Raw genomic sequence first — 22,607 nt, forward strand, 5'->3', positions numbered from 1 at the left:
TCGTCAGACCCTGGTACGGGAAATGCTGGGTCGATCGATTGCAGGTCAACTCGCATCGAGAAGGTCGCATATGTACACGAGTACCTGGGGTAGAAATGCGAGAAAACCGAAGGTAAATCACACGTACATGTATCTAGACGTTTTATAGACATAGAAACATGACAAATTTAAGACAACTAAGTATTAGTGGTAAACTGTTACAAATGGATGCTCAGCTCGCTCGATCTGCATCGCGGCACGTACGCGATCGTGTCGCGCGCTGCCCCGTGCCCGATCCACGTGCCTGCTTTGTTTATAAATCGGCAGCACTGTGGTTCGAAATCGTAAGGTCCAGTCAGTCAGTCAGTCAGTCAGTGACTCAGTGTGACTGTCCAGACTGCAGACAGATCACTCCAAAACACATGGTGGACGAGGACCGGACGCAGAAGCAACGGCGCCATGCAAGCTCCCGTTCGATCTGCTCTTGTTGCTCCATGACTCCATCCGCACACAAAACTCGACTCCCTGCACGCGGCGACGGAACAACGGTAAAACACACACTCCAGCTCTCTCGCTCAAGGGCAGCGGGCGGCAAGAATTTTCCTCAGGGAAATGAAATGCAGGTGCCAGAATTTTGACTGTCATCACGTTGTTACTCGACCACACCACTGTCATCCCAGTTGACTGGATAGCGTTAGTAGCACAGGTCAGAGGATCAGCGTCACTTTGACTCGTTTTCTGGATCATGATAACAGTCCACTGCAAGAAAGATGAAATGGAAAGGAACACATACAATGTTTCATGTGATGGTACGTTTTGTATCAGTGAATGCTTAGATGGATTGTCAGCGAGACATTTACGGACATAAAGGGATTGTTCAGTGCTTTTAAGCTACAGAAAGCTGTTCCATTGTGCTGCTCTTAATGGAACCCGGCACGATTTGGAGGCATATCAATAAAAAGCCCATAAAAAATGGGTTGACTTGATATATGCCACCATAATTATCATCTTTCGGAAAATGCTACTGCAAATCGACAGATTTTCTTCGAAAAATGCCTCTACAATGATTCACCACCACCTCTGTTTCAAGCACTGCCATTGAAAAGGTTCCAATCATGGACATCAAAGTTCATCACCGCAAGTCTGAAGACCTCAGACATCGGTAAGCATCCTGCTTCTTCTGCAGGTACTGCTGGTCCAGCCGCAACCTCCTGGGCGCTCTCACTCAACGGGCTGGAATAAAAATGACAAAAGAATAAATCACTCAAGTAGTAGAACCTGCAACACTAGACAAGTGCGCAGCAGAAACAAATAATCAGGATACTCTACTGCATAAAAATCAATGCATCATCATACTGTTTCACCTGCAATTGAACTGAAAAATCTAATTTTGATATTTTGTCTTATTGACTTATTGTACTACTACAATTGCATTTGAACATGCCCAACCGAGGCAGTAAAACTTAAGGAACTAACGGAGCACAACATGCTGCTGATCTGGGTTTAACTGAATATTCGATTTTGTGTTCTAGAAAGAAAAACCTGAAAAGTCGTTTATGTAACCATACTAGTATATGAAAGGCCAACTGCATTCAACGTCCTAGCCTAGACAAGGAACTGAAAGAAAGATCCGAGCCTGACAGGGTAGCCGCACATACTGCCACAAAGTTAAAGGACAATTGTTACTACGTAAAAACATTATCGACCCTCACTCAAACATGTCACTATAAATTAGATTTATGCAAGGAAATATTGCGTTAAATAAGTTGTAGTTCTCCTAACACATCACTAAATAGCAATCAAGTCATACAAAAAGCAGCAAATGGCACTAAGCAGTACTGACTGAGTTGCAAAATCTGAATAATATTTTGTATCATGTAAAGTAAAAACATAATATAAACGTTTTGTTAAAAAATTCCCAGCAATCAGAGGAAGTATGTGATAGTGATGCTGAGCTTACTTTATTAAAAGTGGCTCATATGCGGTGATAACTACATCTGTTGCTGCATTCTTCAGACGTATGTTTGCCAAGTAAACCTGCAAAGGTAATGCAAGACTCATCAGTTTAAAAAGCCAAGATTAACTGTTTAACCATACTAACCAAGGAAAATTGGGTGCTCACTCGAATAATGTTCTGTGCTTCTCTGCCCTGTCTCCCTTTTGAAACCGCCTACAGAAATGATGAATATTAGGCATGAGATTTTTCCTCAAAAAAAAATATTAGGCATGAGATTTTAAAGTGCATTTTATTCACTCATCACCCTTTCAGAGCCAAGTGCCCACCATATAAATGGATACCACGGAACTGAAGTAGGACTATCAAATTAATGAGGTTGAGCTGTGGAAGGTGGCTGGTGCCAAGGAGCTACGGAAGCTGCCATCTCAAGCAAGGTCATCAGACAAGAAGCAGCGTTTAATCATTTTTGTTCTCCTTCTGTTTTTTCGATTAGGCCTAGTTTGTTTCTTTGTGGTTGCAGCCATGTTGCTAGATTTGATCGCACTAACCAATTACCATTGGTGGCTTTGGTTCTGTAATTATGTAATCTTTGCGTAATTTCTGTTTGTTCCCTCAAACACAACAAGACGTGCATTTAGGTATGTGCATTCTGACAAATGGTTCATAAATCATAATATTTACTTGATCATCAGTTCTCTGACAATGAGAGTACTGTGTATCCCACTAGTAATCCCATTACCTTTTTATTGGAGAAATTAGCATATACAAGTTAATTTGTACCCAAGGGCAAAGGGACAGTAACCATGTAAGAATGTTAAACCCTCCCACAATATAAACAACACAACCAACTACCAACGATGTTCAGACAACAAAAATTCCTTGTTGTTTGTTCTCAAGGATGGATGGGATGCCTACCGAAAAGTTTACCATCATCTCTGTAATGTGCAGCAGTGCCTGTCTAAAGTATGATTTGGACGACTTATGCTATCATATCCAGGGAAGCACAGGTAAAAACTAATCGACTGGGCATCGATTGATGGCAATTATCTGGATATGCACATAACGATTAGCTCACCAGCTTGCCAATTGCAGTTCCAGCCACTACAGATGCTTCTCCAACCCGCAGACCAGCTAGTTGAACTGTCCCAGAGTGCTCGACCACCTAGCCGACAAGCAAGAAAGAAGTTACCAACATGCCCCTCCCCTTAATCTAGTATGTAGTTCCATGAGGAAGTTAACAACAACGAAATGCACGTGAATCAGAAAGGGTGCTTTGCAAATACAGTACATCTGTTGTTGTTGAGGTCAAATGCCAAGCACATACTAGTAAGAGATGGTGCTAAAACGAGATTTATTATGGCCAACTACACCCTGAAGCCAAGATGCTGATAATAGTATTACCATGCTATCCCCCGCATCTTGCTCGTTGGCAACGTCGCGCAGGAACCAGAGCGCGCTGCCGCCGTCCTCCACTTCGCCCTTGAGGTCGAGCAGCTCGAAGATGAGGCTCTCGTCACGGGAAGGATCAACGAAAACTTCCTGGGTATGCAGCAGATTCACTCATCATCGATCACTACCAAAACGATTCTAACCAGACCGAATCGGGGGAATCGGCCGAACCTGATGGTCGGGAACCTCGCGAATGTTGCTCACATCCTGACCAAAACCAAACCAAAACGGCGTAAGCACGAGCAAGTGGACGACAGGAGGAGGGGAGCAAGGCTGCAAGGGATGTGTGTAGTAGTGGTGACAGGGCGTGTACCTGGAACCGGACGGGGAAGGTGCTGGAGATGGCGCCGCCGAACAGGAGCCGCCTCGTGCTGCTCTCGCTGGCCATGGCGGAGGACTCGGTAGGGGCCGCCCTACCTTGATTTTTTGCCTCTGTTACGAATCGGAGCAGATTGGAGATGAAACGGGGAGCTAAAGTGCAGAATCGGACCGTGGGGTGCTGGGAGGAGAAACGATCGGGAGCGAGAGAATCGAAGGGGGTACCAACCGGCGGCGGCGCTGGCGGCTGGCGCTACTGGAAGTCTGGAATCCAGTCATGCGCGAGGAGGAAGACGAACGAGGGCGCTGGGGCGCTCGGCGGCGAGTTGGGGCTCAGTTGGGCTGCAGACCGCTTCCTCGAATGGGCCATGGAGGAGAGAGGAGGGCTGCAAGAGTCAACTGGATCGAGCGAGTTAAGCCCAACTAAGCCCGTTTTTTGTTTTTTTAGGGACGTATAACCTTTTTTTTTGTTGCAAGGACGTATAACCTTAACCTCACTAGCTGCGTCATTGCCCCAAGCGCAGAGATGCTAAGCTCGATTTTCGATCATCGTGTGTGTACATCGAACTTCACAAATACTAGAACGGAGACGGCGATTAACACCAGAGGCTGCTAGAGAGGAGTCCATCCATCATGGATGTACATTCAGACGAGTATCCAAAAATGGCAGACTACCATGTTCTCCTGACCTTTGGCGACCTTGCCGACGACTATCTTGATAATAGTCCATCACAGTCCACGGGAAAGATGAAAGGGAAGAATACATTCACTGTTTTTACGTGATACCTTTTGTATCCAGAGAAATGATCAGATAAATTATCAGTGAGATATTTACAGATATAAGGGGATCTTTCAGTTCATACAATGGTGTGACAAGGGGGGGATACTTTACAAGAAATGTATATATGATGCAAAAAAATCGTGACACATAGGAGGGTATACAAAAACATGTCATATACACGTGCAATTCTACATTTGGTGTATTCAGCATTCATGCCACTGTGAGGAGAAACAGAAGTGTCTATTTCTTGTTCAGTTGTTCTTGAAGAGAGCTAGCTAAGCCTTCAGCATTCGCAGGTAATCTTCGATTATGGACATAGCTGATGAGCGGTACCCTGAGCCGAAAAGGTTGTAGTGATTCAGGTAGTGGTAGAGGAGATACAGGTCCCTCCTCTTCTCAAAGCCTGGTTGTTTTGGCATCACCTGGAAAAGAGTACAGCATGTTATAGTTAACTGAGTAGACCACCCAGGACAAGTTGTGGTAGTGGAACTGGAACATGAAGAGAGAAATACATGCACTAAGGAGGTTGAACTCAAGAAGTACAGCTAGAGACGCGGGAATTTATTTTGGGAAGTGATCGACAATTAGTGTCCAATTTTATTATAGAAGAACTGATCAGGTTTTATGAAAATACAGCACATTGGCAGGAAGTAAAATAGACCAAGCTTTACCAGGGAAAACTTCTTACTACTGCATTTTTTTTTCAGGTCTTGGTCTTAAAGGTGAGGACAAGGGCACTTTTCATCTGCATGTGCTAGTGCTGGAAACATATTAACAAAAAATAAGTGAATACCTGAAAATAGGAACTATAAAATTCCCCACCAAATCCAGCACACCATGACATCCCGAACTCTGCTTCATTGTGACCATCTGCAGTTACAGAAGAATTGATACGGTTTCTTCAAAAACTGTATGGGTAATAATAGGGCTATGAAGGAAATTCAGGTAATCAAACAAATGACAAACCAGAGATATCTTTGCCTTAAAGGCTTAAACGGTAAATTTCCTTTCAAAGTAAATCACTACTATAATGCAAAAAGGAATTGTGACTATATATAGAAGTTGAGAAAGGTGGTGAACTTTACATACAGTAGCATGCTGGATCCAATATTACAGGATCTCCGTTAGCATCAGAGCTTATGTTTCCACTCCACAAATCACCATGAAGTAAGCATGGCTCAATAACAGCACCATCAAAAAGTGGATGCATATTCTTGATCAATTGTTGACCTGCGCAAGAGGAATTATATGCTAAGATAATGATCTCAAATTAAGAGAGAATTGATGAGCAGACAATTAATGGTGTCATGTGTTTCAATTGTCATGAATAATGTAAGATATTTGGCTGTATGCATCCCAGATGCAGAGGCCGGGGGTAATAAAGCTTCCATTTTCTAAAAGAAAGACAATTAACGATGTGTTTGTAATACAAAATGGCAACAACAGTTTTCATATTGCGCATTCTGTAGTCTTATGTACCTTTTTCATATATGGCTGAATCACCGAATCGTTGTGATATCAACTCCAACTGGTAGCCCAGTCTATGCTTTGAGTAAAACTCAATCCAGTCAGCAGTCCAAGTGTTAATTTGTGGAGTGCTACACTACAAATATTGGTGGATCAGAAAGACCAACAAAGTATTTCCTGGGAAAACATGAGTTGCACGAGCAACAAAGTATTGCAGGCTTTCTACAAAAAGCAAGGCGAAAGCCTCTTCCAAAAAGACATTATTTGCATGCCACGTAACTGGAGGTAGAATTCAAGGTCAAATTAATCAGATGTGTGTAAAATCTTCGAATATAAAAAACTTTACAGTACCTTCCAATAGTATTTTCAACGTAGAAACCATAGCCCTTATCAGATTTAGCAGCTTTATGCATTTCAGCGAGCTTCCTTCCCAGAGCTGACTGACAAGAAACAGTCTGTTAATGATAAATAAATTAAAACAAAAGTTTGTAACATAAGGTACAAAGTTACCTTTTTCTTTGAATGAAAGGGGTTTCGGGACAAGGTTACCTGGTCTCCCCTAGAACGACCAAATTGAATAAACTCCATGATGATAAAAGAACCACCAGTTGGTAACGATCCAACCTGAAGTAAGGTGCATAGAGTAAGTATAGAGTGTATGCATGTTAGTGCATTTTCAGACTTTCAGTCATGTCCGTGCATTACGATATCTTGTACTATTTATGCACCACGCAACTTATACATGTTCTTGCATCTGGGTCTTTACTCACCTTGTACGGCAGAGGAACACGGATTGACTTCGTGTCATACATCGCCTTCAAACCGAGAGCCTCCCCTTCAAACATAGCGGGGCCAATGCGCCTGAGATACAATCGCACCGTTGCCACTATCATCACTACTTGCATTACTCCACGACATTATGAGTTCCCAACATAAAAATGTCTGCACACCTGTTGGTCTTCACAAAGAAGGAGCCAGCGTCAGTAATGTAGCGCTGAGCACTGTTAATGCAGCCACCCCCAATGGAGCTTATCCCTGTAATCTGCGTGGCCTTCCCCTCGGTGAGGATCCATTCCTTGATCGGGTCATCGCCCATGGCAGCCACTGCCGAATTGGACAAAGCAGGTCAGAGTGACAGAGAAAACACACAGCACATCGCATCCACAACCACTGCCTTCGTGGCCTTTCCCTCGGTGAGATTGGAACCGGTATCCATCTAACTGCAGCTACAAGCAACGATCCCCACTAAAACCCGAACCCTATCCAAATTCCCAATTTCGACGGCTCACATTTCATCTCGGGCTGGTCTGTTCCTCGCCAAAAAAAAACCGGGGGAGAAGCCGAGGACCACGAATGCAGCCAGGAGGAGGACAGCGGAACTAAACATCGGCACAGCTACATCGACGAGGTAGATGACAGTGGAGCAACAATTTTGGGAGTGGTGAGCATAATTTTTGGGTGGAGGAGGTCGAGGCGGACTTACCGATGGAGAGCTTGGAGGCTGCTCTTCGGGTGCAGGCGGACCGGCGAGATGGAGGGCAGCGAGGGACGAGCGAGGAAGCGTTGGCGGAGGAGGAGGTGGATGGCGAGGAGGAGGCGGAGAGCAGCGCCACGTTCGCCATCGCGCTCGCCTTCTTCTCCCCGAGCGCAAGGACGCCCGGCGAAGCTCGATTGGCTACTTTTTTTTTTGAGGGAAGCTCGATTGGCTGCTGCTGGGAGTGGGGGTGACACGTGTTGCCCGGGGCCTGATGGGCCTGGTACGGCGACGAAGATGGGTGTCTTCGTCCCAGTTTAATCTGGGCTTTCTATCTCAGATTAGAGGCCCAATTATTGGCATTACTATCACTTGGCCTGAGAAGCCCATGTTCTTGTGCGCCTCTAATTAGAGGCCCACTTCTTTCTCTGAACTCTGAACCAATCACTGTTTTTTGTTTTCCATCTTTCGACCCGGTTCTACTGTCAACAGATAAATTGGAAAGGAATACAATCACTGTGTTTCCCTGTCCGTTTGCAGGTTTTTTGTGCAATCTAGTGTGGAGAGATGCCTAACTCACTGAAGCTGGCATCAGTGGCATGTCCAAATTTCCATCTTTGGAAAAGCACCTGAATGACATAGGAGCCAGAGCGCGATGCTGAAGCAGGCCGAGGAGAAAATGACATCGATGGAACTTCACTTAATTAGCAAAATTATTCTTTCTCAAGAAAAAGCAAAATTATTCATGATTTGGATTATTATTATTGCAGCACTTGAACCAAAACCACGCTTATAGCGAGCAAAAGCTCAAATCATCCCACATGGCTCAATGCATCATGGATCACGGACAAAACAGCACCGAGATCTACTCTTCATCAGCTCCGGCAGCAGCAACGACAGCAGCGCTGCAGGTGGTGGCAGTGGCATCAGGCGCGTCTCCGGCATTTGCATGATCTCGACCTTCTTCTTCCTCTGCATCTTCTTCTTCCACTGAGAGCGAGACGGGAACCCTGACATCCCTATAGCTGCAAATATACGGCGCATCACGGCCATGGTACCTCCCAGTCCACCTCCCCTCATCAACCCCACTGGCGTCCCACACGGACGCGTAAAGGAACATGGGCTTCTCAGGCCACGGGCCGGGCCCAGGCCCACGCTCCTCCCGCCGGACCACCTCGCTGTCGACGCGCCACTCGATGGCCTCGGCGCCCCAGGCGATGGCGTAGCGGTGGAAGCCGTCGGAGGCGTCGAAGGGGAGCCGGTGGAGCATCTCCCTCCCGCCGGCGCCGGAGACGTGGAAGTTGGTCTGCAGCGCCCGCTTGTCGTGGCCCAGGAACTCGAAGTCGATCTCGTCCATGTCGGCGGAGCCCTCGAGGGAGGAGAGGTAGAGGTTGTAGTTGAGCCCCGCCGTGTCGCCGGCTGGGGCGCGGATGGCGGCGGCCACGGCCCCGCCCGGGAGGTACCGGCGGAGGGAGCGCCACCGCGCCCCGCCACGGTGGTCGTAGGTGACGTGGATCTCGCCGGCGGCCCGCGCGTGGTGCAACGCCTCCGGGGTGTAGTCCACGGCGATGCGGGCCAGCGGCTCCGTGCCGTCGTCCGCCGCTGCCGCCGCCGAGTCGCATTCCGGCGCCATGATTGATAGCAGAGCACAGAGGAGTTGAATCGGGCAGGTCGGGTTTTGTAGTAGTGCCGGGCCGGCGACAGCCGCCGCCGTAGGCACGTGCATCTCCGTCCACATGGGCTCTTTTTTATTGAAAAACAGAGGACACATGGGCTCTCTGTTTTGATCAGCAGCAGCTGCAGGAGTTAGCCGTTGCGCTGTACTACAAGAATAAAACATGAAGAACCATTTGCATTGAGCCAAGATGCTATTGGAAATTCAAGGCGAGGACCCAAAAATCCTGGATTTGCCTTGCACAAGCACAATTTTGTGTCCATGGAGGAACAACAGATGGATTCAGCTCTATATGACAGCAGCTTCAGGCTCAAGTTTTACATTATTGGCCCAATCAGGGGCCAGCCCCCTTGCAAGTTTTCAAGGAACCGGAAACGGGGAAAGAGTTTAAAACATAAACTACGGGGCAAAACCAGGTAGTATCAAAAGTTTTGAACTACAGTCTTTTTACAGGAGGAGGTCAGAACAGAAGAGATGCTACTGCACATAGCCTTCGAGCAGCAAAGTTCCATTCACCTCCTTGTGCTCCACATTCTTCAGTGGAAACGATTGGCTGCCGCCAAATGCCAGGTTGCTTGGCCCTGGGCTCGGCATCCAAACAGGAGAGAGCTCCAGAATGACCTTCTGCACCAGCTTGTCCTCCTGAAAGTTGTTAAGTAGAGATGCCAGGCTTCCTCCAGCGTCTCGGAAATCCACCAGCACACTGCATAACCCTCGTTCCGAGAGAAGCTGAAGGATGGAGTCTAAGCTCATCTGATCAAGGACTGAAATACTGACTCCTGCTGGCTGCACGGTAACAGGACTATCAGCCAGTACGATTGCGTTAGATACAGAGTCTTCATGGAGAAAGGGGATATGTAATTTGGAATCTTCGCCTTGTGCTATGATGATATAAAGAGGTTGCTTTGCACCAGCTTCACGGGATATAGGTAAGGCCGTTGTCTTGGCCATGTTGCTTGAAATTACAATTCCATCGTATTCTTTCAGTAACTGTGAGTAGTATCCACCTGGTTGATCAGCTCCACTCCCAATTTGATCCATGACAATTCCGTTCATCGAGAGTGTAGTTCTGATGTTAAGGTGACAGAGAAACATCATCAACAACATCGCACATGTTAATGTAACAGATATGCGTATAAAAACGGAAAGGACAGAAGAACATGATATTTAGCAGTACATTATATAAACATCACAGCACTGAACTAGCTGAAGCAATGGGCATTTTACATTTTGCTTAAACACAGTTGCAAAACCAAAATCTTGAACATGCTGTCCAACTTATATTTGAAAATATAGCTACACCACTGTACAATATGTATGAATTGGCAAAACTTTGTCTAGTAATATTACCAGTCTAGAATTCTAGCAAGATACTTGTGGTTGGATATTTACCTCAAAGTTGCAAAGGCCCTCCCAGTAAGCATACGATGGATGTAAGCTTCATTTAGCCTGAGGCATAATGCTTCCTCCACTCCAATCCTCACATCTATCCCAGCACCTCGGAGTTTTTCAATCCCTTTGGATGCTACAATAGGATTTGGGTCAGTCATCCCCACCACAACTTCCTTAACTTTGGCTTTGATGAGTGCTTCGCTGCAGGGAGGCGTCCTCCCGTAGTGGTTGCAGGGCTCCAAACTCACATAAGCTGTTGCATTCTCTGCAAAATCCCCTGCGGCTCTGAGAGCAAATACCTGCACAGAGCCAAATAGCAACAACATCATGCTCGGCTATGATAGCAACAAGATCACTGTAATTTAGCTTCAGAAGTTCTCGAGCAAAGCAAAGCAGCCTTGCTGGAATTAGAAATGCAATCCTGTCTATATCATTATCAAATACTACTATATTGATGATCCAAGCTGTAATTATATTGCTGCGTCTGTACTGCAAAGTTTGGCTTACTCTTGAAATAAAAAAGTCTAAAGTTGATGTTTTTCTGGACACTTGCTTGCTGTTGATGCATCGTTTGTCACAAGTGAACAGTTTATGACATAATGTAGCATCACCAGTTCACGATAGTGGTGGATGACTGGTTTTTACTCTAGCCAACTAGTACAAGGTTGGGAATAAACAGGGATCATACGAAAATTAGGGAGTAATACGAAACAATAACGCAACGATCCTCTCGCAATTCTATACAATTAACAAGAAGAAAATGGTATAAAGGCGAGAAGTGTTAGGCGGGGTGATTACCTCGGCGTGGGGCTGTCCAGCTTTGGGGTGGAAACCCTCGCCGACGACCCTGCCGTCGCGGACGATGACGCAGCCGACCATGGGGTTCGGGCTGGTGTGCCCGGCCGCCGTGCGCGCCAGCTCCACGCACCGTCGGATGTAGTGCCCGTCCACGTCGCGCGCGCCGCCCTGCGCCTGGCACCGCAGCCGCCCGCCGCGGCCCCCGGCCACGAGGCGGGCGCGGCAAGGGGCGGAGGAGTAGGAGTAGTAGCAGGCCGCGGGCGCGGGGCGCGGGGCGAGGCCCCCGGGGGTCGAGAGGAGGTAGGAGAAGACCATGGCTGTCCCCTGACTGCGCAGAGATGTGCGCCGGCGGCGTGCGGGGGTCTGTCTGAGGAGGGTTTGGGACGAACAGGCGGCCTCGGGTCTCGGGCGATCAAATTTAACCCTGCCGTTGCGCGGAACGAGACAGCCGCCGGGCAGACGGAACTGGGCCCAATTGCAGGCCCGCTCCCGTCGGCAGCTGTTTCCTCGTCGTGTCCTTTAAATTCTGCAGGCAGAGTAATTTGTTTCTTTTTTCAGGCCTTGTTCAGTTAATCATACCTCGGTGATGAAATTGCAGTTTAATTTCCCTTCAATGCTCTTCAATACCTGCAGGGAATTCTACTCCTCCGGTATTGAGAAGGACAGCGTTGCTCCTATCTGGCAGGACCGGCCAATTACTCTATTGGACGCGGATTTGATATTTGCAGCTCCGGTGAACTTTGAAAATAATCCATCGATCGATCCATTTGTTTCGTGTGGCCACGCGGAAGCACGGAAGGGGGGGCTAAAATCCAAACCGGTCACTGATGACTGATCCACGGCTATCATCTCTTCTCCGTCCACAGAAAACCTGAGCAACGGCAGCCGAAGAAGGAAGTAGCTTTAGCTTAGCTCCTCCCCAAGGCAGGCAAGGTCGTATAGCCCTTCCTGCTCTATCCATCCCCTCCCTTCGCTTGCGGCTCCAGTTCCAGCTAGCGAGCGCGGCTCCATTCTACTGCACCATCCATAATAAGCAAAGGTAAATTACAGTACTCGTACGAATTCAGCGCTAGAATTTCTGTGTTATTGTTATGTTTCGGTCCGTGTAGAGATCTGAGAGATGTGGGCTGGTCTCGTTTAACAAGTTCGTAGCTGATAGTAATATGTTATGCTGCTGCTCTGAACCGATGCAATGCTTGCTCTTTTTTCAGTTTTTTTTTAGAGCTGTCCTCCCGTTTCCTGACCGGCCTGTTACTTGATATACGGAGTATAATCTTGTTTCCATTTACTGTGAGTGAGAAATTCCACATCGAGAGAGAAATCACAAAGTAGAGTATCGTGTAATTTATGAGGTTTTTCTGAATTTTTTGGTGTTCGTTTGCGCTTCAGGGCGACGATGGGGTCGTTGGAGGCGACGAGAGCGGAGCTGGGGCTGGTGGTGCTTTACCTGAACAAAGCCGAGGCGAGGGACAAGATCTGCAGGGCGATTCAGTACGGCTCCAAGTTCATCAGCAACGGTCAGCCCGGCACCGCCCAGAACGTCGACAGATCCACCACCTTGGCTCGCAAAGTCTTCCGGCTCCTCAAGGTCTCAAAATCCATTTCTTGACTACTATCTCAGTGTATCATGCAGATGTGTTAAATCATTTGGCACCTTAATTTGCATCGATCTGCATGCAGTGGGTGAACGATCTGCATGCCCTCATCAGCCCGCCTGCTAAAGGGACCCCTCTCACGCTTGTCTTGCTTGGGAAGGTATGTTCAGTAACTGAATTTCATCAGAATTGGAAAAGAAATTCAGAGTACAGTGTCCGTGTTAACCGTTAGAGTGTAACCAGTGCTGGCTTTGTGGAACTTGCAGTCCAAGAACGCGCTGCTCTCGACGTTCTTGTTCCTGGACCAGTTCGTGTGGGCAGGGAGGTCAGGGATTTACCAGGTTGCCAATTGACATCTCTATACATTTATTCCAGTATTACCATTTGCTTCGTCTCATCACCCTGACGATATATGGCTTAACGATTCATGAACATGATTTTCTGTAACTGGGTAGAACAAGGAGCGCACGGACCAGATCGCCAGGATATCCCTCTACTGCTGGATGGCTTCCTCTGTCTGTGCAGGTTTAGTTGAGGTGCACACAAGGCTATTCTCATGAGAAACTGCATTTGATTCCTAGTTTCTTATGCACGAATCCCATGAAAAATAACTGATCATTTGAGTGTCATTTCGCAGCTGGGCGAGCTCAAGAGGCTGTCGAAGTCGATGAGGAGGCTCGCGAGGGAGCTCAGGGGTGCCGACAAATACGAGGTAGTTACAGTCACTAATCATCCATGGACGGAGGAGAACTACTCTCTAGTGTGTATGAAACTAGCAGTAATTATTGTTTGTTTGTTGCTGTAGGATGAGCAGTACCGGGGCAAGATGAGGCAGTCGGACGAGCGGCTGCTGGCGCTGGTGAAGGCGGGCATGGACGTGGTGGTGGCCGTGGGGCTACTGCAGCTGGCGCCCACCAAGGTCACCCCCAGGGTCACCGGGGCCTTCGGCTTCGTCACCTCGCTCATCTCCTGCTATCAGGTACTACTACTACCAGTATAAACTGATCAATTAACTAAGCAACCATGGCTGGCTATCTTTCAGTCCTAGAATTCTTTGTGTGGCTATTCTGAATTACTTATTCGTGATCCTCCGTCGCTCCTTTGCTCTGCAGCAACTTCCATCTCGTGCTGCTCCGGCCAAAGTGAAGGCATGAGGAGAGACGTACGCTGCCTCCTCCGCATAATTGAGCATGGAATCTGTACTCGAGCATAGGATCTGATGCCTATGTACTTAGCATTATACTAGAATGATCGATGCCGATTGTCTGTACCTACGGTTTATACTTTTCACACGGTACATACGTTACGGACAGTATTTTTGAACATATATTGGTCACTTGTCCAGACGTGTCTCGACAGCATACACTATGTGCCAACATGGTTTAAAAATGGAAATTTTGAACATATATATTGGTCACGTGTCCAGTCACGTCTCCGAGAAGGTGACACGTGAGTTCTGTTCAGCAAACTGAGTGGCTAATCATCATCATCATCAGACTTCACGAATGGAGGGTGGGGAATTGAATCAGTAGTGCTGAATGTGCACGCGTGCGGACACAGCGTTTGTTAACTTGTTTGCTTCTCTGTCGTGCTCCAACTATTGCACTAGTCTAGTCTACTAGGAGTACTACTACTAGTAATAGTATACTCCTCAATACCGACCGATCTTATCATTGCCACGACGAGAACCGCGAAGACACGAGCAGTTTAGGCCCGTCCGTTCTGATCGGAGAGGTCATTAGGTCAATGATGGGGTCATGAGTTTCCATGACCTTTCGAATAGGAGGACTCACGAAAGATCAAGTTGCCATGCGTGTCAGCGTCGCCAAACGGCAAAGACTTTCTCCTCTCGCAAAGATAAACGCCTCCTCGATCACATGGCTTTCGTTTGCTGTAATTTACATGTAGCTGAAATACTTTGCCAGCTCTGTACCGTAGCGTAAGCAGTGGCAAGTCAACAGTCTAAAAATAAGCTCCGTTTCTCTCGCACTGCCTTTTTGCCTTTGGTGCCGCCCGTCGTTCTTGTCGTTCCCTCGAGCCCACGACACGACGACCCTGCTCCTAATCTCACTCCTCACTTTAACCCCACCGAAAACCGGTCAAACAAACAGACAAGAATTCCGACAGGCTCGCAGGCCCTTTCTACCGACCAACTCGTCCTGCTCTGCACCGCCGTCTCGGGCAGGCATTCTCTCGCCAGCTGACGACGTTTCACCCCACCGAATTTCACCGTCATCAGTGAATGCTATTGCAATGACATTGTGCGGTTTCATCATCAACAGCTTAAGAACGTTTGCTTAAACCGAGAACTTGCTGCTGGTGTTCTAACAACGAGCAAATGCAGAGAGGCTGCTGGAGAATCATCGGTCCTAAAAGGCGACGCATGACCAATATGAACAGATGATTGGTCAATCAAGTTAATGATCATCACGAGTTGAGTGGAGATCGCCCGAGAGAGACCACTCGGGCGCACGCGCGCGTGCGCAAGGATGTTTTGTTTTTGTTTCCTTTCCTCCATCGTGCTCCAACTATTGCACTAATTTAGTACTACATCTAATTCCAATCTCATCATGCCGTCGTCATCGGTCGACCCATGGAGCTGAAGAAACAGAAGAAGCATCGGTTGATGGATGGAGCTAAATGACAGGACATGGTGAATGAATTATAGCCTGATAGCTATATAGTTCAGTACTACCATCGGTATTTGTTCGTTAATAAAAACAGTACCATCTTTATTAGATTTACAGAAATGTTGAACAGTAATATGAGATTTGGAGCTCCTAAACTCCTCATGGCTATCGGCATACCCAGGCCATCACAACATTTACAGACAGAGATATTATTAATCCTCATTAATCTAACATAAAACACCTGCACAGCTTCACAGACAGTGAAACAGGACGTGGTTTCTGTACGGGTTACGGCACGAAAAAGAAAAGATTTGGCAAGGAGTAACTAACATGTACTCAGGTTCGTGTCAAGTGTCAACACTGCTACTGTACTTCAAGTTCAGTTACTACTGAACAAGCTCCGGAGCTTGCCGCGTTCCTCCAGCCTTTCCAGCAGCTTCCCGGCGCCGGCGGCAGCCTCCGCCTCAGGAAGCTTCTGCTTGAGGTACCCAATGGCGCCGTGAGACACCATCAGCCTCCTGCAGCGCTTGGCCGGCGACAGCGCCAGGAGGCACGCGACGGCGTGCTCCCTGGCCGCGGCGTTGAGCGGGCTCCGGTCCAGCAGCTGCACCAGCGCCGGCACGCCCTTCTCGTCCTTCCTCAGCTCCCGGACGCCATGGCCGCAGCAGCAAGCCAGCCCCGCCAGCGCCCGCGCCGCCGCCTCGCGCGCCCCGCCGGATTTGGCCTCCAGCATCCGCACCAGCGGCGGCACGATCGCGCGGCTGTTCTCCTCGCTGATGACTTTCCCGTTGCCGTTGCCGCCGCCGGAGACGATGATGGTGCTGATGGCATCCGCGGCTGCTTGCTGCGCGCCGGGGGAGCCGGCCTTGAGCGCGTGGGCGAGCCTGGGGAGCACGCCGAGGGAGACGATGGCGTGTGGTGAGAGCATGCCGGCCACGTTCCGGAGCGCGGTCACCGCGGCCTCGTGTGGCAGCGGCGCGTCGAGGTAGAGCAGCAGGCTGCGTGCCCCGCCGGATGACACGACCGCGCGTTTGAAGCTGTCGCTGTCGTTGCCATGGCCGTCTGAGGTGAGGTTCTGCAGGCAGTCGGCGGCGTGCTCCTTGGCGAGCTGTGCGGCGCCGGAAGAGCCGAGCAGGGCGATCATGGCGCGGACGATGCCATCCTCGGCTAGCTGCCGTCGTAGCTCTGGCACGGCCGAGAGGTTCCTGAGCGCGCCGGCAGCCGCGGACTGGGCCACGGTGGAGTGTAACGAGTGTTCCCCATCCGTGTGGCAGTGGCAGATCTCGAGGAGCGTGCGGGCGCCGCCATGGCCGGCGATGGCGATGGAGATCTCATGGCTCCCGGAGAGCCTCTGCAGAGTGAGCGCGGCCTTCTCGCGGCCCATGGCGGAGGAGCCCGCGAGCCGGATGAGCGGCGGCAGCGCGCCCTCGGACACGAGCATCGCCCCACAGCCGTCCGATGATTCGGCGAGCCGGGACACCACCGTGGCGGCCTTCTCCCGCACCGTGGCCGCAGCCGACGCCGAGAGCAGCTGCACCAGCGCGGCGGCGTGGGCGCGGCCGAGCACGGAGACGACGCTCTTCTCGTCCTTGTCCATCGCGTCGAGGAGCCCGTCCACGGCCCGGGTCTTGGCCTCGCCATTGCAGTAGTGCCCGATCTGCAGCCTCGCCAGAAGCTCCCGCACATCCGCCACCGGTGCCGGAGACGAAGAAGAAGAAGAGGAAGAAACCAAGGCGGCGGCGGCGTCGGACAGCACGCCGGTCCGGACGAGCAGCGCGCAGTCTCGGAGCGCGGCGTCGAGCTTGCACCCGAGCGCGTCCATGGCGCTCTGCGTGCGCAGCTTGCCCGCGCCCGGGCCGCGGCACGACGCCTCGGCGAGCGCGGAGGCCTCGGCGAGCGTGGCGGCCACGGACAGGACCAGCTCGCGGCAGAGCGCGTTGCGGGCGAAGCAAGGGTGGCTGGAGAGGTCCGACAGGCGCGCCGGGAGCGCGCCCAGCTTGGCCGCGATCGCCTTCCACCGGCCCGGGAATCCCGCCGCGCCTCTCGCCGCGTCCAGCGCCGCCGGCACCATCGCCGTCACCCGCGCCAGCAGCTGCTCCGCCGTCTCGTCTCCGGCAGAAGCACATGGATCGCCACGATCATTCATCCCCTGAGTCCTGAGAAGCTGAGACCCGTGATGTAGAGTGGTTGGGAACAATCTTGGCAGCTTGACAAGCTTAGCAGCAGGCCTGGAGTAATAAAAGGCAGGAAGGGAACAAACGCTACAGAGAAGAAAGGAGCAGGCTGGCACTGGCAGTAGCAGAGGAAGGAATCCTCTTCCTCTACGATCTCCCTGGCACTAGGACTCTCTTTTAATAAGTAAACTACAACTAGTAGCAGCTATCGTTTTCGCCATTGCCAATGCCATTGTAATCGTGGAAAAACGGAAAGATACCGGCAAACCATGAGGCGCCGCACGGAGCCAAGCTACCAGAATCCAAAAATCTTCTCTTGCACCTGATTAGCAGTACAGTACAGTACTCCCGAGCGAGGGATCTCAGTTGGGTGGAGTGTCAACTGCCCAGGACGGCGGTGGACGTTTAGGACATTACTACGGGTTGGGTTGGTAGAAAGGGGTTGCCGGGCTGTCGGAATTCACGTCCCTTTGACTTGTTTTCTGTGTAATACAGGATGAGTCGTGGGCTCGAGGGAATGAGTCGAATGACGGGCACGAAAGGCAATGTGGTCTCGAGAGAAATGTACTGTACTGCTAATCAGGTTGTTTATTTTGGTCCTGTCAACTAGTACACCAGTTACTCACTCCCTTTCTAAATACTTGTGGTTCATGCCGCACTGTCTTTGCACGCAGAGTTTGGGCCTGAAGTCTCAAAAACGATGCTGACGCGTAGTTCTTTTTCCCAGCACGCAGACACAGGCAAAAGGAGTGTACCGTCAAACAAACCCGATCTCACATTCCCTATCATTGACCATCTGACAGTATCCGCAAGTACTTACGAATCAGATGATCGTAAAGAAAGCCACCCACGAGTCCACGACGGATTTGATTCCCGCTGGTCGGTCAGTCAGAACTCAGAAGTTGAGAACAGCGCTCTCGGTTCACTCGAGTTCCCGCGTGTCATCGAGCCGGGCGCAGAGTCTTTCTTTTTCTGCTGGATTCTCTGGCGCGCGACGACCGACGACCGAACAGACGGACGACTAGGACGAGAGGGCAGAGAGTGTCTGTCCCTGACTCCAAAGGAAAGGAAAGGCGATTTCAGGAAGACGCATCGCACTGGGAGTCTTTTGCAATCCAAGGAACGCGCGCCCAAGCTAGGCTTGGCTTGGAAGACGACCAAACAAACAAAAAAGCTCGTGTCACGCACGAAAAACTTCCGTCCCTCGTGTCATCAGAATTGCCACGTAAATTTAGTTTTAGCTGGAGGATTAGCGGTCGCGTAGTACGACCTTATTACCGGCCTGCTGCCTCTGCTGCACCCAGGCTATCTAATCTATCCCCAGTAGCCATTTAAGAACACGCTACCAATTCATTCGCTGCTTAAAAAGTTGCCCGAGTGTCATTACACCCGTACGATAATACTATGATATACGCACGACATTGCACATGGACAGACGGTCCAAAATTAAGAGGATCGTATTTTTCTTAACTTAATGTGCGTGTGACTACGTCAGCCAGCCAAGCCAAGTGAACACAAGCCACTCGCTCACCCACTGACATGGCAATTTCTTCCAGCTCCCATGACAAGATAAGATATAGCTAAGCTATCGGTCAGCTCACACGAATCGAAGAACCTTCTGCCCCACGAAGATGGGAGTCCGTGGCTACCTCCCTTCTTGCTCCACCTCCATGCACCACGCCACCACAGCAACCACGCGCCGCAAGACCGCCGCCGGCACCGGGAGGCACGCTCCGGCCAAGGTGTCCTGCTCCTCCGCCGCAGCGCCGCCGTCGCAGAGCACGATCAAGGTAAACCATGAAGTGAACTCAGGGTGCCTAATTGGTCAGGCCAGGTTTCTTCTTCCTCTGACGCTCTCTGACTGACGCCACTGTGTAATGTAACACTCTGTTCCTCTGACTGAAGCTGGGGATTTGTTATGTAATAAGGTGGTCATCGTGGGCGCCACCAAGGAGATCGGGAGGACGGCGATCGCGGCGGTGAGCAGGGCCCGGGGGATGGAGCTCGCGGGCGCCATTGATACCCAGTGCATCGGGCTGGACGCAGGAGAGGTTAATAATTAGCCCCCCCTCCCACAGCGTCCTGTTTTGCCTCTTGGGGGTCTCTTTTACAGTTTCAGAGTTGTCTTCTGGGTGTTGTTGTCTTCTTCTTTCTTCAGATAAGTGGCATGGAAGAAGCCCTGGAGATCCCGGTGCTCAATGATCTTACAATGGTTCTGGGCTCCATAGCACAAGTATTGCATTGCATTGCATTGCCCGCACGTCTTCGTTGTGAAATTTAGATTTGCCGTGTGATCTTTTCCGGCTGCTGACTGCAAGTTTTCTGGTTGGTCTTTTGCAGTCGAGAGCGACTGGTGTGGTTGTCGATTTCAGTGAACCTTCCACTGTCTATGACAATGTCAAGCAGGTACGCTATCTGACCGCAATGCTGAAAAGAAGAAAGTGAGCTTAGCTACATTACATTGCCCTGTGTAAGTATCGGGCCGTCGAAGCGATAATTGAGTTCTTGCCCTTCCATGTCACGTAATTCTCAACTTCAACCTCGTCTAATAGAAATCGGAGGGCAAACTTACCCTCTTTCCTCGCAAACCAATACGGCCAGGACCTGAAGAAAGCATTGCCTTTAAGAAATCGCTACAATGACATAGAGAGAATAAACTGCTGTGCAGAACTAAATTCCTCCTCTTCTGTGCATTTGGATGCTTAATCGAACAAAGAAGTACTCCCAGGAAGATGCAGGATAAGATCTTCATTTATGGAATCTAAACTAAATCCCTAAGAGAAGGAATTAGTTTTCCAGGTTAAGAACTAATCATGTCATGATTCTTAGATCAAAGCCTCAGATTCTATAACCTATCGATGAAGCTAGATGATACATAATACTATTTGGCCACACAAAATGGTTTACAAGCAGGCAGCAGCATTTGGCTTAAGCAGTGTTGTATACGTGCCAAAGATTGAGATGGACACGGTAACCGAGCTGTCAGCATTCTGCGACAAGGCAAGCATGGTAAAACTGTCGCCGTCTGGGTTATTATAAAACTAACCGTGATCAGATTATCTACACATGCAAACTTACACTGATTTCATGATCAGGGTTGCTTGGTCGCACCGACGCTGTCAATTGGCTCAGTACTCCTTCAACAAGCTGCAATCCAGGCCTCATTCCACTACAACAACGTTGAGATAGTGGAATCAAGACCTAACCCATCGGTAGGAAGCATTCCTGAAATGTTGAACCCATGATATGTATGCCTTCCAAAAATTTCTTAGTATCACAGAGTAGTAGGTGAAATTAACATTTCATTTTCTTGCAATCATAATCAAGGGAAAAAAGATGCCAAAGGAAAATGTTAAACAGAATAATTATTGTGAAGATGTGCTGTCAGAAATGTGCAGATTTTGCTAGACTGATTTTTGACATTGTCAGGACTTGCCATCACAAGACGCAGTACAGATCGCAAATAACATATCTGAACTTGGTCAGATATACAACAGGGAAGATATGGAATCCGATAATCCAGTAAGTGTGAGAAAATATTCTAGAATTATGCCTTTGTTGGGCGATTTTTTTTGCAAGCCATGGCAGGAGCACTGCCTTTTTCACTAAGGTTTGTAGAGTGATATAGAACCAAGCCCTTGCATTTTTGGGTTTAAGAAACCCCTTGCATTCTGCTGACTTTCTAAAATAGTGCATATATATCTATGATTAATCACTTCTACACCTTTAAAAACAACTTAAAAATAGGAAATACAATGTTGCGCAAACTGATGGGCCAATATTTTGTGGAAAAAAGGCAAGAGGTCAGGTACTCGGAGAAGATGGAGTGCGTGTCCACAGTATGGTTCTTCCAGGACTTGCTTCAAGCACATCAGTCATTTTGTCAGGCCCCGGAGAGGTACTTAAGCTAGTATGATAATATGCTTGACTGAACCTTGGATGAACTGACCACAAGCCTACATTTTCAGATTTACACCTTGAGGCTTGATGTGACGAATGTTCAATGCCTAATGCCGGGACTAATGCTGGCAATAAGGAAGGTGATACGCTTGAAGGTAATTGGCACTGCACTTCTCTGTACAGTTCATGAGACATCATCTCTTCACTGACAAAATAATCACATCTTCTGCAGAACTTGATCTATGGTCTGGAGAAGTTCTTGTAGGAAAGGGCAATACATATCAAGAGAACTACAGTTTCTGAGCTTACCGACTGTTTTTAGTAACTTGGTAAATGGGATCAAATCAATTTTTTGGCTCAAGATTAGAAATAGTGCCAATGGCAAGGGGGATCCGACAACCCTAGGAATGTGATGCGGAGTTTCGTAATGGCTTAACACACAAGATGGTTCTTCTGAGCTCACATGAAGAAACCAACTTGAGGCGAGTTTTGGTGTTGGATGTGTTGTTTGAAGTCTAACCCACTCAATAATGTTGGTGCTAGCTAGTGTCCTATAAATTCAAAGAATGTGATTGGATTTGTGCATTTGTTTTACTACTGTGCTGCAGTCATTCCTTTATTTTAAAAATTCAAAAAAAGGATAGATTTAATATAGGTTTTAAACAAATTGTAAAATTTATCGCATAAACACACTTGAATACTCTATTAATCTGTAAAATTCGTGGAATACATTTTCAATCGAGACCTAACAAGGGGACAAATATAATATTACAGCTCACCATGTTTTGTTTCTTTTGTGCAACTCAAAAAAAGAATGCATTTTTTTATAAAATTTACAGATTTCTAGCGCATTCTCGGACATACATATGGCAATTTGTTTGGATTTCTATAACTTGTAGATGCACTTCAAAAAATCAATCACCAAAGCTTGAGAGCCTAAACAAATGACCGTTCCGATTTTTTTTATAAGGAAAACACAATGTGTTTTATCTTATGAGACTCATCCAGGGACACGCTC

General features: G+C 48.7%; 6 protein-coding genes across 12 annotated transcripts; 2 read left to right on the top strand and 4 right to left on the bottom strand.

Moving 5' to 3' along the window:
- Positions 1-739: 739 nt before the first annotated feature.
- LOC100821548 (ran guanine nucleotide release factor) lies at positions 740-4,054 on the bottom strand. Of its 2 annotated transcripts, XM_014900781.2 has the most exons (8): positions 3,933-4,054; positions 3,699-3,817; positions 3,557-3,592; positions 3,338-3,475; positions 3,012-3,098; positions 2,102-2,149; positions 1,940-2,016; positions 740-1,212 (listed from the first exon to the last, which is right to left on the bottom strand). In XM_014900781.2, exons 2-8 carry the CDS (start codon positions 3,771-3,773, stop codon positions 1,065-1,067), a joined length of 609 nt encoding a protein of 202 aa, XP_014756267.1. In that variant the 5' UTR covers positions 3,774-3,817; positions 3,933-4,054; the 3' UTR covers positions 740-1,064. The 2 variants fall into 2 exon arrangements, with proteins under 2 accessions (XP_014756267.1, XP_024312318.1); XM_024456550.1 differs by having other exon boundaries at positions 3,699-4,028.
- Positions 4,055-4,495: 441 nt separating this feature from the next.
- LOC100846855 (protein-ribulosamine 3-kinase, chloroplastic) lies at positions 4,496-7,659 on the bottom strand. 5 transcript variants are annotated; one of them, XM_003558912.4, is made up of 9 exons: positions 7,435-7,656; positions 6,902-7,055; positions 6,722-6,812; positions 6,501-6,575; positions 6,303-6,391; positions 5,964-6,082; positions 5,574-5,714; positions 5,278-5,354; positions 4,496-4,906 (listed from the first exon to the last, which is right to left on the bottom strand). In XM_003558912.4, exons 1-9 carry the CDS (start codon positions 7,571-7,573, stop codon positions 4,760-4,762), a joined length of 1,032 nt encoding a protein of 343 aa, XP_003558960.1. In that variant the 5' UTR covers positions 7,574-7,656; the 3' UTR covers positions 4,496-4,759. The 5 variants fall into 5 exon arrangements, with proteins under 5 accessions (XP_003558960.1, XP_024312319.1, XP_014754994.1 ...); XM_024456551.1 differs by having other exon boundaries at positions 6,303-6,406; XM_014899508.2 differs by having other exon boundaries at positions 6,462-6,575.
- A 505-nt stretch (positions 7,660-8,164) lies between these two features.
- LOC100846374 (riboflavin biosynthesis protein PYRD, chloroplastic) lies at positions 8,165-11,997 on the bottom strand. Its single transcript, XM_003562136.4, has 4 exons — positions 11,291-11,997; positions 10,493-10,791; positions 9,621-10,169; positions 8,165-9,050 (listed from the first exon to the last, which is right to left on the bottom strand). The coding sequence occupies exons 1-4, from the start codon at positions 11,603-11,605 to the stop codon at positions 8,291-8,293; spliced, it is 1,923 nt and encodes a 640-aa protein (XP_003562184.2). The 5' UTR covers positions 11,606-11,997; the 3' UTR covers positions 8,165-8,290.
- Positions 11,998-12,168: 171 nt separating this feature from the next.
- On the top strand, positions 12,169-14,293 carry LOC100822481 (peroxisomal membrane protein 11-1). Its single transcript, XM_003558918.4, has 8 exons — positions 12,169-12,329; positions 12,680-12,878; positions 12,971-13,045; positions 13,152-13,226; positions 13,341-13,421; positions 13,523-13,597; positions 13,691-13,864; positions 13,998-14,293. Exons 2-8 carry the CDS (start codon positions 12,687-12,689, stop codon positions 14,037-14,039), a joined length of 714 nt encoding a protein of 237 aa, XP_003558966.1. The 5' UTR covers positions 12,169-12,329; positions 12,680-12,686; the 3' UTR covers positions 14,040-14,293.
- A 1,295-nt stretch (positions 14,294-15,588) lies between these two features.
- Positions 15,589-17,848, bottom strand: LOC100846680. Its single transcript, XM_003562137.4, has one exon. The coding sequence runs from the start codon at positions 17,659-17,661 to the stop codon at positions 15,895-15,897; it is 1,767 nt and encodes a 588-aa protein (XP_003562185.1). The 5' UTR covers positions 17,662-17,848; the 3' UTR covers positions 15,589-15,894.
- Positions 17,849-19,236: 1,388 nt separating this feature from the next.
- On the top strand, positions 19,237-22,183 carry LOC100820874 (dihydrodipicolinate reductase-like protein CRR1, chloroplastic). 2 transcript variants are annotated; one of them, XM_003562138.4, is made up of 10 exons: positions 19,241-19,479; positions 19,618-19,740; positions 19,848-19,922; positions 20,030-20,095; positions 20,603-20,698; positions 20,785-20,901; positions 21,119-21,211; positions 21,486-21,587; positions 21,658-21,744; positions 21,822-22,183. In XM_003562138.4, the coding sequence occupies exons 1-10, from the start codon at positions 19,321-19,323 to the stop codon at positions 21,852-21,854; spliced, it is 951 nt and encodes a 316-aa protein (XP_003562186.1). In that variant the 5' UTR covers positions 19,241-19,320; the 3' UTR covers positions 21,855-22,183. The 2 variants fall into 2 exon arrangements, with proteins under 2 accessions (XP_024312322.1, XP_003562186.1); XM_024456554.1 differs by lacking the exon at positions 20,603-20,698 and having other exon boundaries at positions 19,237-19,479.
- The last annotated feature ends 424 nt before the right edge of the window (positions 22,184-22,607 follow it).

The sequence above is a fragment of the Brachypodium distachyon genome, chromosome 1 (genome assembly GCF_000005505.3).
Source record: "Brachypodium distachyon strain Bd21 chromosome 1, Brachypodium_distachyon_v3.0, whole genome shotgun sequence".
Taxonomy (NCBI): domain Eukaryota; kingdom Viridiplantae; phylum Streptophyta; class Magnoliopsida; order Poales; family Poaceae; genus Brachypodium; species Brachypodium distachyon.

Bases quoted from the DNA above. Each gene is read 5' to 3' on its own strand.
- LOC100846374 (XM_003562136.4), bottom strand. From the start codon at position 11,605: ATGGTCTTCTCCTACCTCCTCTCGACCCCCGGGGGCCTCGCCCCGCGC. The intron at 10,792-11,290 runs GTAATCACCCCG...GGCTCTGTGCAG, and splicing joins CTGGACAGCCCCACGCCGAG to GTATTTGCTCTCAGAGCCGC. The intron at 10,170-10,492 runs GTAAATATCCAA...CCTTAACATCAG, and splicing joins AGGGCCTTTGCAACTTTGAG to AACTACACTCTCGATGAACG.
- LOC100820874 (XM_003562138.4), top strand. From the start codon at position 19,321: ATGGGAGTCCGTGGCTACCTCCCTTCTTGCTCCACCTCCATGCACCAC. The intron at 21,588-21,657 runs GTACTTAAGCTA...CTACATTTTCAG, and splicing joins TTTTGTCAGGCCCCGGAGAG to ATTTACACCTTGAGGCTTGA. The intron at 21,745-21,821 runs GTAATTGGCACT...CATCTTCTGCAG, and splicing joins GGAAGGTGATACGCTTGAAG to AACTTGATCTATGGTCTGGA.
- LOC100821548 (XM_014900781.2), bottom strand. From the start codon at position 3,773: ATGGCCAGCGAGAGCAGCACGAGGCGGCTCCTGTTCGGCGGCGCCATC. The intron at 3,593-3,698 runs GTACACGCCCTG...GGTTTTGGTCAG, and splicing joins CCTTCCCCGTCCGGTTCCAG to GATGTGAGCAACATTCGCGA. The intron at 3,099-3,337 runs GTAATACTATTA...CTTGTCGGCTAG, and splicing joins AAGATGCGGGGGATAGCATG to GTGGTCGAGCACTCTGGGAC.
- LOC100846855 (XM_014899508.2), bottom strand. From the start codon at position 7,573: ATGGCGAACGTGGCGCTGCTCTCCGCCTCCTCCTCGCCATCCACCTCC. The intron at 6,576-6,721 runs GTGAGTAAAGAC...ACCTTACTTCAG, and splicing joins GTGTTCCTCTGCCGTACAAG to GTTGGATCGTTACCAACTGG. The intron at 5,355-5,573 runs GTATGTAAAGTT...CTGTAACTGCAG, and splicing joins ATTGGATCCAGCATGCTACT to ATGGTCACAATGAAGCAGAG.
- LOC100846680 (XM_003562137.4), bottom strand. From the start codon at position 17,661: ATGAATGATCGTGGCGATCCATGTGCTTCTGCCGGAGACGAGACGGCG.
- LOC100822481 (XM_003558918.4), top strand. From the start codon at position 12,687: ATGGGGTCGTTGGAGGCGACGAGAGCGGAGCTGGGGCTGGTGGTGCTT. The intron at 13,046-13,151 runs GTATGTTCAGTA...TGGAACTTGCAG, and splicing joins CGCTTGTCTTGCTTGGGAAG to TCCAAGAACGCGCTGCTCTC. The intron at 13,227-13,340 runs GTTGCCAATTGA...GTAACTGGGTAG, and splicing joins GGAGGTCAGGGATTTACCAG to AACAAGGAGCGCACGGACCA.